The sequence below is a fragment of the Pinus tabuliformis genome, chromosome 5_2 (genome assembly GCF_031772625.1).
Source record: "Pinus tabuliformis cultivar Carrire ecotype Pingquan chromosome 5_2, CPIR1, whole genome shotgun sequence".
Taxonomy (NCBI): domain Eukaryota; kingdom Viridiplantae; phylum Streptophyta; class Pinopsida; order Pinales; family Pinaceae; genus Pinus; species Pinus tabuliformis.
Window position 1 is genome coordinate 487,628,145 of NC_142306.1, and position 15,610 is coordinate 487,643,754.

The following is a 15,610-nucleotide window of genomic DNA, read 5'->3' on the forward strand; positions in this document are numbered from 1 at the left end:
ACAAAGTTGCTTTCAATAGTTTAGATTAGAGTAAGGAGATTGGAGTTAATCAGAGTTCCAAAAAGGGTTGACTGCACACTCACTTCCACCTCTGTTTAGGGACTGGAATTGCAGACCGTGCCACCCACCAAAAACACTGTTTTACATGTTCATGCAAGCTTTGATGCAATGTTCTTGGTTGTAGCAGCGTCCATGCGTTCAGATCTTGTGGAATGAATCTTTGCTTCAGTACCATGCAAGAGTTTCCTTACAGAATCACGTTGTTGTTCTGTGGTTTCATAAAAACAGTTAGAATCGGTTGATGAAATTTCGGTTATGTGCAAGACATGGATGATTTGTTTCATTTACACTGTGCAGTACTCCTCCCTCACTCCCTTATCCTTCTAAGCCGTGCCTAGGCCATCCACTCATCTCTCAGTTAGACCACTTGCCTCCTAACTCTTCTATCACCCACGTGACTCTACCTTTTCGGCCTTCCATTTCCTCTAACCTCCTCTAGACCAACCAGCTTTGCACACCCCCTCTTCATCTCATCTCTCTGTCCATAAGCCATCACAAGCTCCCCTCCTACCTCCCTGTCCATCCATATAGCCTCTTCCACTCATCCATCACCCAAAAATCCTATTGCAGAACATCCTGTAGGAATTACTGAACTTCCTGTAGAAATTCTGAACATCCTGTAGAACCCCTGCAGACTTCCTGTAGAAGCTTGTAAACACGGTTGCCAGGCATCTAAACTTTGTGAACTTCTCTGAAAGGATGTTAGGGATTCCTTAGACCCTCTCTGAGCCTTCCTGACCTTTTCCAAGCATTTCCCTCCTTGATCTATCCCTGCACAGTCAAGACCCAGTTAGAAGCACACACATAATAATTCCAACAACTTGAACAAAAATACAAAAATATGTTTTCTTTAGATCAAAGTAGTCTAGACACATGCATCTCACCTTCCTAGAAGTAATGGCACCTCTTTCAGTAGTTTGCATTCCCACCTTTGCATCAGTAGGACTAGCTGGTAGAATTAGGGTTTGCTAGGGTTTTCATTTCTTGTTGGCTTTCAGTTCCTTCCTACAGTAGGTTAATTTCCTTTGAGATAGCTTTCGTTCATCGGTTAAAAAGCTTCTTCTGAGAACTCATAGAAGTTGGCTTGAGCCCTAGCGGACTTGTGCCAGCTGACCAGGTGACAGCTGCGACAAGAGCTAGTACTTGTGCATACAGCACCGTCGCTTCCAAGTTTGTTACGAACTACCGGGTTGATAAAATTAGAGAAGGAAGCTCCAGGAGTTGTAGCATTATTGCTACAATACTGGAGCCCACCACTGAGCAGTGATTAGGGGGAGCGAAGTCAATGCTCCAAGGGCTTAAAGCCTCCTTCCAAAGGTCTGTAGCAAATTTACAGAAGAGCATCATATGGGAGGCATTTTCTTCGTGTTCCCCACACAACGAGCAGCGAGAGGGTCCTATAAAGCCTCTTTTCCGGAGCCTATCCTCGGTCAATATTCTGTGATGGTAAAGAAACCAACAAAAGGAGTCGATTTTGGGGATGGTTGTCTGAGACCAGATCCCCTGCTAGGGCTTCAGATCAGGCGAGACATTAGGATGCAGAGAGAGCTGTCTATAGCCCTATGAAACTGAATAACTCCCAGGGACCGGACCCCATCCCCGAATGTCTGCTTTCTTACTATTCAAAGGGGCTTTGCCTTTTAAGTGGGAGAGGAAGGTAGCATAATCTTTGGAAAGATTCAACAACACCTCTAATTTTTCCCATCTCTGCCAATCGTCATTCTCCCAATGTGATAAGTCCCACAACGTTTTAATACCAACTCTGTCCATCCAGTCTTTCAACGAAACTAGAGAGCGATCATCAGCAAGGGGGTCACTGCCCATAATGCAATCCTCCCAGATTTGAATGCACTTTCCGTTTCCAGGAATCCAGTGCGCATGAAGTTTAATTAAGGCGGAAGCTTTTTCACACAATTTATGAATCATTGTTCCGGAGGTTGTATTAGGATTGTCCAGGCAACGTGTTCTCTGCCCACGGAAGTATTTTTTCCACAACGCTAGCTGAGCCCAATCGAGATTTGGGGCAATTATCCTCCATAACAATTTTGCACCTAATGCGATATTTTGCTTGCTGAGAATCTTAAAGTTCAATCCGCCTTCCATTATGGGCAAGGAGATTATATCCCAACTTAATAGGGGGATTCTCTTCTCATTTGCTTTGCCGCCTTTCCAAAAAAGTTTCTTATATATTCCTCCATTTTCCTCGTGATGCCAATAGGAGCCATCATAACTGCAGCCTGATAAATGGGAAGGATGTTCAAGACAACTTTTATTAGCACTGTCTTACCTGCTAGATTGAGCCAGTTGAATCCCCAGGATTGAATTTTAGACTTGAATTTTTCCAACAGAGGCAGCCAGTCTCTGCTGAGAGCCCTTTTTTGGAAGACAGAGAGCCCCAGATACTTGAAGGATGACCAAGAAGAGGTGGCTGCAAAACCGAAACAGTTGGAAATGGCTTGAAGCGATCTGGCCATAGCATTCCAGTAGAAGATATGGCATTTGCCTTTATTGAGGTTGCTTCCTGAGTCTTCACAATAGGCATCCACCACATCTTTAAATCTTTTAGCCAAAGGCAAGGAGGCAGCACCCAGCAAGAAAGAGTCATCCGCGAAAAGCGCATGGTTTATGCTTTTGACACCTCTTGCGATGTTCAATCCCATTATTTCTTGATCAACTACTTTTTATTCAAGAGGAAGCTGAGAACAGAAGCTTGGAGGACAAAGAGAAAGGGGGAGAGAGGACACCCTTGCCTTAGCCCTCTAGAGGCTTTGAAGAAGTCAGTGGCCCTCCCATTCACCAAAGAGGCAATCCAGGCTCACTGATACAAGCCTTGATCTAGTTGATAAATTTGAGGCCAAACCCAAATTTGTGCAGGACATCCAACATAAATCTATGTCTCACCCTGTCAAAGGCGCTTTCAAGGTCTAATTTAACAACCATTCCTTTCTCTTTCCGAGTCAAGCTTGAGTGAATCACCTCTTGGACCAGGATAAAATTGTCCACTATCTGTCTTCCCTGAATAAAAACTCCCTGATTCTCAGGAAGAATAGTTTTCAGTCTGTGTTATCAGTTTGTAGCCTATATTGCAAAGGGAGATAGGGCGTAATCTGGAGAAGGAGTTGGCGCCTTTTTCCTTAGGGATAAGGGCCAGAAAAGTTGAATTGGTGCTTCCCCCTATTTTCTGACAAGCTTGAGATTTCCGAACCATTCTGCATAAATCTTTTTCCACTATCTGCCAACAATTCTGCAATAATCTGGCAGTGAAGCCATTCGGGCCTGAGGCCTTGTCAGGCTCCATAGCAAAGAGGGCGGTTTTGATTTCATTATTAGTGGCTTCTGCTTCCAATAACTAATTCTTTCTGGCAGAAATCAGAGTGGGAACCTCATTTACTAAAGTTGAAGTATGCCCCTGACCCTCTTTTTCACTATACAGATTTTTGAAATGAAGGAAGGCAGCGTTTTTTATGCTTTGTATATCTCTGTGATTGATGTTCTCTTCCTTGATTTCGGAGATGGAATTGAAATTTTTCCGAGCTTGGGCTTGCTTGTGAAAGAAGGATGAGTTCCTATCTCCTGCCTTGAGCCAAAGCCTACGAGATTTGATCCTCCAATACTCTTCCTCGGCTGAGCTTGCTTTGAGAAGTTTTTGCTGAAGTTCCGCCTCCTTGTCGAGAACTTCTTTTGTGATCTCTTCATTTTCCGAATTCAGGTGATGGATCTCGAGACATTCTTGTATCTTTTTCCTTTCCACTGCTGGGTTAGGAAGGGATTTTACCCAATTTTTCAATGCAGCTTTCACTCTCTTGAGCTTTTCCTCCCAAACAAAGAAGGCAGAGCCATTGACTGGTTTCTTCCAAGTATCTTTTACTAATTGCATAAAGGAATGTTCCTTGACCCAAAGGGGACTGAATTTAAAAGGGATAGGGCCTTGATCCACATGGGCCAAAAGATCAAGTTTGATGGGTCTGTGATCAGATACACTACAAGGGAGAATATGCATTATAGACTCTAAACCAAGAAGCAGAAAAGTACTTTGAACAAGAAATCTGTCTAACCTTGCAGCAATATGACCCAGACCGAGTCTTTTATTGGACTAAGTGTACTTGCCCGACGAAGGTTTGATGTTGATCATGTCCCAATCCTGAAGCAGATCCTCAACCCATTCTCACGCCGGATCCCTTACAATGCTTCCTCCACGTTTTTCAGCCAAAGTTAATGTGAGGTTTAGATCCCCGGCAATGATGATGTTTGCTAAATCTTCAGAATCTGCCAATCCTCTAATGGAATCCCAGCAGTTCTTTTCTCTCCTACACTGACTGGAGCATACACGTTAAAGAGACAGAGAGTCTCATCTGAATCAACGTGTTTCAGCTTTGAGAACAACCAATGAGTATTGGCAACCTCTTTAACCCTTGAAAATTTGTTTGCGTTCCAGAGGGTGCCCAGGCCTCCTGAGGCACCCCGAGCTGAGATAGCTTGCCCTTCACTTCTCTTCCAAAGATTTTTGCCGATATGGAGGAAGGCCTTCTCCTCCATTTTAGTCTCCTGGATGAGGAGTATATCAGGAGATTCAGATCTTATCAGAATTTTAATGGCTTCTTCTTTTATTTTGCTCCCCATACCCCTACAATTCCAGGAGACGATCTTCATCACTTGCTTTTGGAATGGAGAGCTCCTTTAGAGCTTTGGGACTGATTTCTGGTCATCTTCAGTGTTTAGCCAAGAGTTTCTTCAGGGTAGGTTGGCTTCCTTGGAGTTTTTCTTTATAAGTCTCCTGCTCTCTTTTTTCGCGGGCAGATTTTCGGCCTCTCAATGATCTCCTAGCCGAGGTTTGCGAATCTCCTATTTCACCTTCTTCTTTTGAGTCCTCTGAGCCTTTCACTTCCTTAGCCTCTTCTGTGGGTATCTCTTCCATTCTGTCTGCATTATTTTCGACTTGTTTTGGACCCGAGTGGGCCTCTTTGTGGGGCGATCCTTCATTTTGCATCTCTATTTCTTGGGTATCCTCTAATGCTGAGCTTCGCTGTATAAATTTATTTCCTATTCTTCCATGTGAGGTGTTTGAAGCCCTGAGCCTACCTGGGGAGCTTTGCCATTGATATTACCAGTTCTAGGGGCTTTGTTTTTGGTCCTTTTGACGTGTGTCCATCCTTCCTCCTTGCCTTTCTTCGCTTCATTTTTTTTGGACAACCTCTAGCAAAATGGCCGTAGACCTGGCATTTCTTGCACTTGAACAAAAGCTGCTCATAATCCAGTTTTTGAACATACGTCCAGCTTCCAACCCTAATCTTTATTGCCTCAGGCAGACCGACCTCAAGGTCAACTTCAACACAGATTCTAGCACAATCGTATTGGTCTTTATTGTTTGCTCGATCAATGAATTTGCCCAAGGTGTTTCCGATGTGCTTAAGGGACTCCCAGTTCCAACAATGCATTGGCAGATTGGGCAATCTAACCCAAACAGGGACGGCTGTGGGGACGTCAACTGCTGGATCAAAGTCAGGCATCCACTTATTGAGATACAGCCCCTGAGGGCCCATGAAATAGGGTCCATTACGGAATATCAGATCCTTATCTTCCTTTTCAGAGAATTCAAACAGGAAGAATCCCTTCCCCAGAAAATATGAAGTGACTATGCATTTAATCAGCGGCGCCCAGTTCCTTGCGACCCAGCTCTCCGTGGTTTTGGGGGAGGGCCAGAGTCCAGTGAACTGTCCAACCAAAGCACGCCCAGCCAAAGAAAGGGCGACCTGAATCAGTTTCTCAGGAGGAAGCGAGATCTCACGGATGTCATCCAAACGTTTCGCAAATTTCGCAGCCTCGGTCATTTTCTTTTTTTGGAAGAGAATTTAGCAGTTTGATAAAGGCCTCGGCTTCAGAAAGGGGGGGCGATTGTGAAACCATTGAAGCAGCCTTAGCTCAATCAAATCGAGCTCCCTCAAGTCCCAGTGGACATAGTCCTTCAAGTCTGCTCAGAGAAAATGCCCCTGGAAATCAGTCAGTAAAGCAAAGGGTCGAAGCACCGCAAAGTGAGACTAGAACTCCTCGCAGATCGAAGCGCCTCGCGGGAGAAAGGAAAATCCCTCTGAAACGGCCACAGGGCCGAGGCGACAGCCTCAAACATAGGGGATCAGCTGCAGAGCGGCGTTTGAGCACACGGTTGAGTTCCTTGTTGCCCAAAAATAAATCTATATTATAAAATTATAAAATTTCATTATAATAAATTTATCTTGTTGAATTGAGGCTTTTGTGATCCATATCATGTTTATGAGAAAAATTTTGGCGTAAATCACATGAAATATCATGTGATTTACGCTGAATAAATTTATCTTTCTAAAACATCCAACATCTTCATCAAACAATAATGAGTCATCCCACTCCTTGTTGTGAAATTGAATTGATTAAATAAATGACCTTACTGTTTGTAAAGATGGAAACTCTTAAATTTTATCGCTTAATAAAATAAATTATTTTACAATTTTTAAATTAACTAAATTTTACTATTGTCTTTTTAACACATTGATTCCTTTCCTCTTCGTTTACAATTTTGTTTCCATTAGAAAAACAATGTTTTTAAAATCCATGGTCTCCTTTCATCTTGCCATGGACATTATTTCCATTTACATGAACTTTATTTCCATTTACAAAGAGCTATAACTTTGTCTTAATACGAAGGAAGCTCAAAGGTCTTGAAGATTAACGAGTACATACATTATGGAGAAGGCAAAGATAGCTCTATAAGAAGATTTGGGCGATACTCTAGATTGTTCCTATGAATGTTATCAACAAATATATGGCTCGATATTGTCTAAAGACTTTTAGTAACAATCACTGAGCCACTCTAAAATTGGTTAGCCAACCCAATAATAAGCACCCACCACCCCTGGTTCTCACACTGCAGACAATGTCGATTCTATAGCCACCACCACTTCCTTGCAAACATGAACGTGCCACAAATTGAAGTTCATGGGGGAGGCCAGGTAAGGGAGATGTGGTCCTTCTCCCAATGGAAAGATAGAAACTAGAGATGAAAATAGTAAGGCGAATCGAAGGGTTGCAAGTTGCCATAGTGAAAAACGAAAATGGAAAATATGTCCTCCCCGATGAACATAATGAAAATCACATGCACTTCTAGTTCCTTTGAAACACCTTTCATGATGCACAATGAATGATATGTGTGGAGTACCATTGAATCCATGATGAGATCAAGTTAGGAACAAGTGGATGGTGGGATGGCCATGCCTCCCCTCTCTGTTGACTGGGGTGACAACGATGAGCCTATTGCGCCCCCCTGGCATTTAACATGAAACCATTCACTTGCTTACCCCAATTGGGGGAAAAGAACAAATATACATTTAAATAGCATTAAGAAATGCATATATAAAATGTATTTGTCATTTCTTACTCTTTAAAAAATAATTATTAATTCTTCTCTTTTTTGGGTGACGTGGGCCTATTCCCCCCATGGCATTTAACATGAAACCATTCACTTTCTCACCCCAATCGGGGGGAAAAGAACAAATATACATTTAAATAACATTAAAATATACACATATAAAATGTATTGGTCATTTCTTACTCTTTAAAAATTAATTATTAATTCTTCTCCTTTTTTCTTTTTCTTTTTTAATTTTTTTGAAATCTCTTATCACTTATGAGAGAGTGGTCTATAATAAATAACTATAAGTTAAAAGGCGAGATATTAGAATTAAGAAAGAATCAACTAATTCCTTATCTAAATAAAACAAATCAATTTTGTGAAGTCTCTTTGTTCCACCTAGATAGTCTTTGCTAATAATTAATTCCTTTGATAATGAAAGCTTGGGAACCATGAGTCATATCCATGTGTTTTTCCTTGAAAGGTTAGGCGCAGAAGGGTTACAGTCTGAGGCGGAAGGGTTAACCATGGAGGGGGGAAGAGGAGGGGGCTTCACTCCCTCCTACAAGGAGGCGATAGATAACAAAAGCAAGACACCACTGGATAGAGGCAGAGGGAGAGCGGAGGAAGGAAGGAGAAACAGGGAAGAGGAAGCAGAAGGCTCCAAACATTTTGTACTGTTTTTTTTCTACAGCATAGGTCTTTACTTAAGTTTTGGGAGGCAGAGTTTCTTTAGTGGTTAGAAAGCGGGTTGGCACGGGGTTTTGGCTCGGATCTCTTTTGTTTCGGTACCCAAGAGTGTGTGATGTGGAACTCTTAGAGGTTAGAAAGCTTAGAGACAGTAGAGCATCTTTTTATTGATGGTTCTTTGTAAGTATTGTAATTATGTTTGACTTAATAGAAAAAATGGCATGACTCTTGCTTAAGAAAAAAAACAAAAAGAAAGCTTGGGAACCATGTCCTCTACATCAACTCCCAAATGAGGAGTAGATTCTCCTTGTTAGCATTTGCTATTGTCAATCCACATTCTCACAACATCATTATTTGAACAATATCGACTCTTTACTGTGAAATTGAAGTGATTAGTAAAACAACTTCACTGTAAAAATTAAATTATAAAACTTTAAAATAAAGAATTATATTATAAGACACTCAAAAATAATTCTATATTAAAAAATTATAAAATTTCATTATAATAAATTTATCTTGTTGAATTGAGGCTTTTGTGATCCATATCAAGTTTATGAGAAATTTTTCGGCGTAAATCACATGAAATATCATGTGATTTATGCCAAATAAATTTATCTTTCTAAAACATCCAACATCTTCATCAAACAATAATGAGTCATCCCACTCCTTGTTGTGAAATTGAATTGAATTGATTAATAAAACGACCTTACTGCTTGTAAAGATGGAAACTCTTAAATTTTATCGCTTAATAAAATAAATTATTTTACAATTTTTAAATTAACGAAAGTTTACTATTGTATTTTTAATACATTGATTCCTTTCCTCTTCGTTTCCAATTTTGTTTCCATTAGAAAAATAGTGTTTTTAAAATCCATGGTCTCCTTTCCTCTTGCCATGGACGTTATTTCCATTTACATGAACTTTATTTCCATTTACAAAGCGCTATAACTTTGTCTTAATATGAAGGAAGCTCAAATGTCTTGAAGATTCACAAGTACATACATTATGGAGAAGGCAAAGATAGCTCTATAAGAAGATTTGGGCGATACTCTAGATTGTTCCTATGAATGTTCTCAACAAATATATGGCTCGATATTGTCTAAAGACTATTTTAGTAACAATCACTGAGCCACTCCAAAACTGGCTAGCCAACCCAATAATAAGCACCCACCACCCGTGGTTCTCACACTGTAGACAATGTCGATTCTATAGCCACCACCACTTCCTTGCAAACATAAACGTGCCACAAATTGAAGTTCACGGGGGAGGCCAGGTAAGGGGGATGTGGTCCTGCTCCCAATGGAAATATAGAAACTAGAGATGAAAATAGTAAGGCGAATCGAAGGGTTGCAAGTTGCCATAGTGAAAAACGAAAATGGAAAATATGTCCTCCCCGTTGAACATAATGAAAATCACATGCATTTCTAGTTCCTTTGAAACACCTTTCATGATGCACAATGAATGATATGTGTGGAGTACCATTGAATCCATGATGAGATCAAGTTAGGAACAAGTGGATGGTGAGATGGCCATGCCTCCCCTCTTTGTTGAGTGGGGTGACAACGATGAGCTTATTGTGCCCCCCCTGGCATTTAACATGAAACCATTCACTTGCTTACCCCAATTGGGGGGAAAGAACAAATATACATTTAAATAGCATTAAGAAATGCATATATAAAATGTATTTGTCATTTCTTACTCTTTAAAAAATAATTATTAATTCTTCTCTTTTTTGGGTGACGTGGGCCTATTCCCCCATGGCATTTAACATGAAACCATTCACTTGCTCACCCCAATTGGGGGGAAAAGAACAAATATACATTTAAATAACATTAAAAGATACACATATAAAATGTATTTGCCATTTCTTACTCTTTAAAAATTTTATTATTAATTCTTCTCCTTTTTTCTTTTTCTTTTTTAATTTTTTTGAAACCTCTTATCACTTATGAGAGAGTGGTCTATAATAACTAACTATAAGTTAAAAGGCGAGATATTAGAATTAAGAAAGAATCAACTAATTCCTTATCTAAATAAAACGAATCAATTTTATGAAGTCTCTTTGTTCCACCTTGATAGTCTTTGCTAATAATTAATTCCTTTGATAATGAAAACTTGGGAACCATGTCCTCTACATCAACTCCCAAATGAGGAGTAGATTCTCTTTGTTAGCATTTGTTATTGTCAATCCACATTCTCACAACATCATTATTTGAACAATACCGACTATTTTATTTTGATTTAGTCCCTTATTTCCTCAAAGAATCAACACAAACATGTATACAAATAACTTATGGGTGTCCTAATAAATAACATATTTGACAACAAAATAGCATATTCTCATAATCTAAAACTTTACTGTGTTGAATTTGTAAAACACTTCATCTTAAAAATCTTTACTAAAATTTATCACTACACAGATACAAACAAACATATACCTATAACTTCCTCATATTTTTCCGCAACATTAAATAAACGTTAAAAAATTCAATATCTTAAAATTTAATAATACCCAAAATATAATACAATTAAAAAAAATCCAAATTACAATTGAGAATGTAATCTCCACCTCCTTCGTATTACTTTATAATTTCTCGTTACTGCCATTATTATTAATTTTCATGTTACTTTCATTATTAATTTTGATGAAGAAAATTGCTATCCAGATTTGAATTGACTTAAATTGAATTTTGTTTCACATATATACTCCCTTTCACCTCCTTGTGACTTGATGATCGGAGATGAAAAAGAGGATTGTTATTCCAGGAAGGAATGATGTGGTTGTGTTATAAATGAAAACCTCAGGTCAACATCAATATTTCACCAATTGAAAAGCTCATGTCAACATCAATATTTCACCATTTCTTGATTTGTCCATTATCATGTTATCGTGAAGGAGGGCCCAATGGACACCTTAATCTTTATTTATTATTAATTTAATATGGGTTATAAATTTGGTGTTTTCACATCGAAGAATAACTAAACTCGTGACTTGATTGGCGCGCTCCTCACGTTGTTGTCACGCATATTTTATTCATAAAACAATTATTTAACACAATTTATTCAACAATCTTTAAAGTTGATGATTATAAAAGAAAGAAACTTGGCATCAATAGTCAGGTCAGATTTCATCATAAATTTGGGTGCTTAGAATATACCTTAAACGCGTCAACCTGCTTTGTATTTTTTAAGGGGAAAGTGTGTATAATTTTATTAGTTTTAGTTTAAGTTTATGAAGTTGCAAATGTGATATGGATTTTGAAATGAGGGGATATGTTTTTTTAATGAGGATTTGAATGTAAGTTAGTAAGAGAAGTAATTTTTCAGTTTATTGGGTTATATTAAATCATGTCTAGAAAGTTTGGTTGTTTTTTGTTTGTTTGTTTTTTTTTTTAATATTGGGTAGGTTGAACTATAGAAGTTTAATATTAGATTGCATTTTTAAATCAAAATCAAGTTTTATTTATATTTAAAAATTGATTATCCTATTTAGTGTGGTTTGTAAATGGTTGCATTAGACTAAAGAGTATAGGGACAATTTTCCCAATTCAATTCTAGACCTCCTTAGTGACAGTTAGGAGATCTATCGATTCTCCTAGTACAAAAAAAAGATAGGTACATCTTTATTTTGTTCAAGGTGGATTATTTCCATGCATGCTATTTATTCCTGCATACTTTCATAACCTTCCACTTACCATATTTTTGTACCTTTCCACACTTTTGTATGCAATGAGGTAACTCAAAGTCCATTGTAGTTTACGATGTTAATCAATATCTTTAGTATAATCATCATTAACTAATCTTCTAAGAGCTATTAAAAAAAATACCTCTAATTTCTCTAATTAAAGTTTCATCAATTATTTATTTAAAAACCCCAAAATAACCTCCATGGCTATAAAAAAGACTCAATTCGTAACTATAATCCTAAATCATTTGATAACATTGAATTTTAGAACCCAATATCACTTAAAGTCCTAATTTTAAATAAGACCATATATAAAGTAAATATACTTGGATTATTTAGAAATATTGGTTTCACTATCATTAAAACTTTTAGGATACAAAAATTAGATTATAAGACTTTAAGATAAAGAATTAGATTATAAGACACTCAAAAATAAATCTATATTAAAGAAATTATAAAATTTCATTATGATAAATTTATCTTTCTAAAACATCCAACATTTTCATCAAACAATAATGAGTCATTCCACTCTTTATTGTGAACTTGAAGTGATTAATAAAACAACTTCACTGTAAAAATTAAATTATAAAACTTTAAAATAAAAAATTATATTATAAGACACTCAAAAATAAATCTATATTAAAAAAATTATAAAATTTCATTATAATAAATTTATCTTTCTAAAACATCCAAACATCTTTATCAAACAATAATGAGTCATCCCACTCCTTGTGAAATTGAATTGATTAATAAAACAACCTTACTATTTGTAAAAATGGAAACTCTTAAATTTTGTCACTTAATAAAATAAATTATTTTACAATTTTTAAATTAACTAAATTTTACTATTGTATTTTTAATACATTGATTCCTTTCCTCTTCGTTTCCAATTTTGTTTCCATTAGAAAAACAGTGTTTTTAAAATCCATGGTCTCCTTTCCTCTTGCCATGGACTTTATTTCCATTTACATGAACTTTATTTCCATTTACAAAGCGCTATAACTTTGTCTTAATACGAAGGAAGCTCAAATGTCTTGAAGATTCACCAGTATATAAATTATAGAGAAATTATAGAGAAGGCAAGGATAGTTGTATAAGAAGATTTGGGCGATAGTCTAGATTGTTCCTATGAATGTTCTCAACAAATATATGGCTCCATATTATCTAAAGACTATTTTAGTAACAATCACTATAGTTATCATTGTTTTAATCAATATTACTATGATACGATCTAAGGTGAAAGAAACATAAAACATTAATATATATTTTAGATATCTTTTAAAATGGTTTTAGCAATTATCATTATATTTATTATTTTTTCTTCTTGTATTTATGTTGAGTTTAGGTCGAAGCCAATTTTATATTGGAGGAAAGAAGTACCGATTACCCACAGTGAAATGTTTATCACTAAAATTGTGTGAGGCTCGGTCGAGCGTGGAGGCCTCTTGGAAAGTTTTAATTCCCCCAAAATGACTTCCATCCTCAACCCCTACCCATAAAATTTGAACTTGTGATCTAGTAGGGATTAAACCCCTTGCAAACAACTCATCTACACTTCACGGGGTTACTATATTTATCATTATTATCATAATTATAGTGAAAAAATAAACATTATAAATTTATTGCATTTTTTCAAATGATCTTAAGTTTTTTTTTTGATAATATTTTTAAAAACTCTTTTGTTACTCAAATTTTTATATTGTTTATTTAATTATTTATTTTATTTTTGAATATACTATATAATTTTAGTAGGTTTAATAATTAAGAGTATGTGCTTACTCATAAAAGGTTATAGACTCAAATTTAGAGAGTATTAGTGTATGTACACCTCTGTAGACTTTAATAGTCAAATATCTATGTGAAAGTGGGTCCTTTATCCCATAAACAAAGATATCTCCTACAACAATTTGGTGTTTGGCAAATCAGATATACTCATGGTGGTATAGTGGCAACCCAAAGGTTTGATCCGAGACCTAGCCCATATCACTTCAACGAGTTATCGATCCACCATGATTAAAAAAAATGGTGTTTGGCTTGGTCATATTAGATTATAGTATAGGTTGAGAGTACCTAATGGTTAAGAGCATGTGTTTCCTCCTATGAAGTCATGGGTTCAAATCTGTATGGGAGTAAAGTATGTACATCTTTGTAGATTTTAGTAGTCAAGGGATGGCTCCCTTGTCCCACGAACAAAGATGTCTCATACACAAATTTGATGTTTGGCTTGGTCATGACCTTTAAATTAGGTGATTATTATTATTAATTAAATAATACAATAAGTCATTGTTTAAGCCTTCATATTTTTGTCTCATTTTCCAAATTTAAGATTAATTTTTAAATAATGTATTTTATTTAATTGTAATTTATCATATTTATATAACGCAATTTAATTCTTTTACATTTTAATGTTTTCCACCAAAATTTAAAGCTACAATTTTTAACTCATTATTTTATTTATATTTTTAAATACATATATAGATTTTACATCATCAATACCACTTAAACATAAATTTTAACCAATCCCCTCCACAAAGTAACCAAAGCATTATAAAAACAAAAAATGAAAAATAAATTACACTATTTCGCATCACTACCCATTAAAACAAATTTCCTAATTTCAAAACTCTTTTTTTAGCATGAAAAAAAGCTATATAGTTATATTATATTAACCAAAACAGAAATGTACAACATTATAGATATGGGGGCATCTGATCTGGTAAGAGAAAATAGACACATAAACCTCAAGGAGAAGGATATGTGTATCCTAGTCAAATCTGTTACAAAAAGTGCATGAGGAAAATATTGCAAATGGACATATCTTCAAATAGGCTTCGGTGAATCAGTCCCATGAGCCAATGTTAAGTATGAAAAAACCACATTTTTATGAGACAAAAGATGGGGAGCAGAAATCATATCAGATTTGACATCACAAAATAGAGAATTGTGTACCCGTCATGGAGAATTCTTGGATCTGGCAGGTGGTGTTGTCCACTGTAATCTGCAGCCTCCATATGCCCTGCGGCGATGATAGTCCCTTGACTAGAGATCAATCAATTCCTAATTTCAAAACTTTGAATACATATGCGTATTTTTTCGTGTAATGACTTTGGAGCACATTTCCATTTTTTATTTAAAATGTTTAATAGGTTTCATCAATTAGGATGGAAATCACAAATTTGGCAATGGTATTTTAAATATATTAAAAGGTTGAAGCGTATTTATTAAAAGAGTTTTTTTTTCTTCATTTGAATTTAGCGATACATTTTCAATGAGTTTTTACCGTTTAAAATATATTTTTGAATGCATAAATAATTTAAGTATCTTAAAAATAATTGAGACATTAGAATTATACAAATTAAACAACTTAAGTTTTAAAAATATTTGCTAAATTTTGGTTAAAATTGACTAGAAAAATTACTCTCAAAAAAGCCATTTCACAACTAAGTGTTAAAAAATAATATTCAATAATAATTATTATTATTATTATTATTAATGTTTAAAAGGGTTTCACCAATTAAGATGGAAATCAGTTATTTTTTCTTAATAGTACCAAAGGTTTAAGTGTATTTGAATTAATATATTTTTTGGTTATTTTATTTTATATATTTTTAAAAGTGACAAGTTTAACTTATAGATAAAATATGGTCTTTTTTTTCCCCGGAATCTTATTGTGTTTTTTTTTGTTGTTTAAAATACATTTTTGAATGCATAGATGACTTTAGTGCTCCTAAAAACCCCGAAACCACTCAAATTTTACAAATTAAACAACTTGAATTCAAATTTTTAAAAAATTTTGC

General features: G+C 35.9%; 2 protein-coding genes across 2 annotated transcripts; both read right to left on the minus strand.

The window, feature by feature from the left end:
• Positions 1-2,189: 2,189 nt before the first annotated feature.
• Positions 2,190-2,720, minus strand: LOC149159823 (uncharacterized). The gene has a single exon (XM_089434432.1). It carries the CDS (start codon positions 2,718-2,720, stop codon positions 2,190-2,192), a length of 531 nt encoding a protein of 176 aa, XP_089290558.1.
• Positions 2,721-5,135: 2,415 nt separating this feature from the next.
• Positions 5,136-5,888, minus strand: LOC149159824 (uncharacterized). Its single transcript, XM_089434433.1, has one exon. It carries the CDS (start codon positions 5,886-5,888, stop codon positions 5,136-5,138), a length of 753 nt encoding a protein of 250 aa, XP_089290559.1.
• Between the last annotated feature and the right edge of the window lie 9,722 nt (positions 5,889-15,610).

Excerpts from the sequence above, each read along its gene's own strand:
- LOC149159823 (XM_089434432.1), bottom strand. The coding sequence starts at position 2,720 with ATGGGATTGAACATCGCAAGAGGTGTCAAAAGCATAAACCATGCGCTT.
- LOC149159824 (XM_089434433.1), bottom strand. The coding sequence starts at position 5,888 with ATGACCGAGGCTGCGAAATTTGCGAAACGTTTGGATGACATCCGTGAG.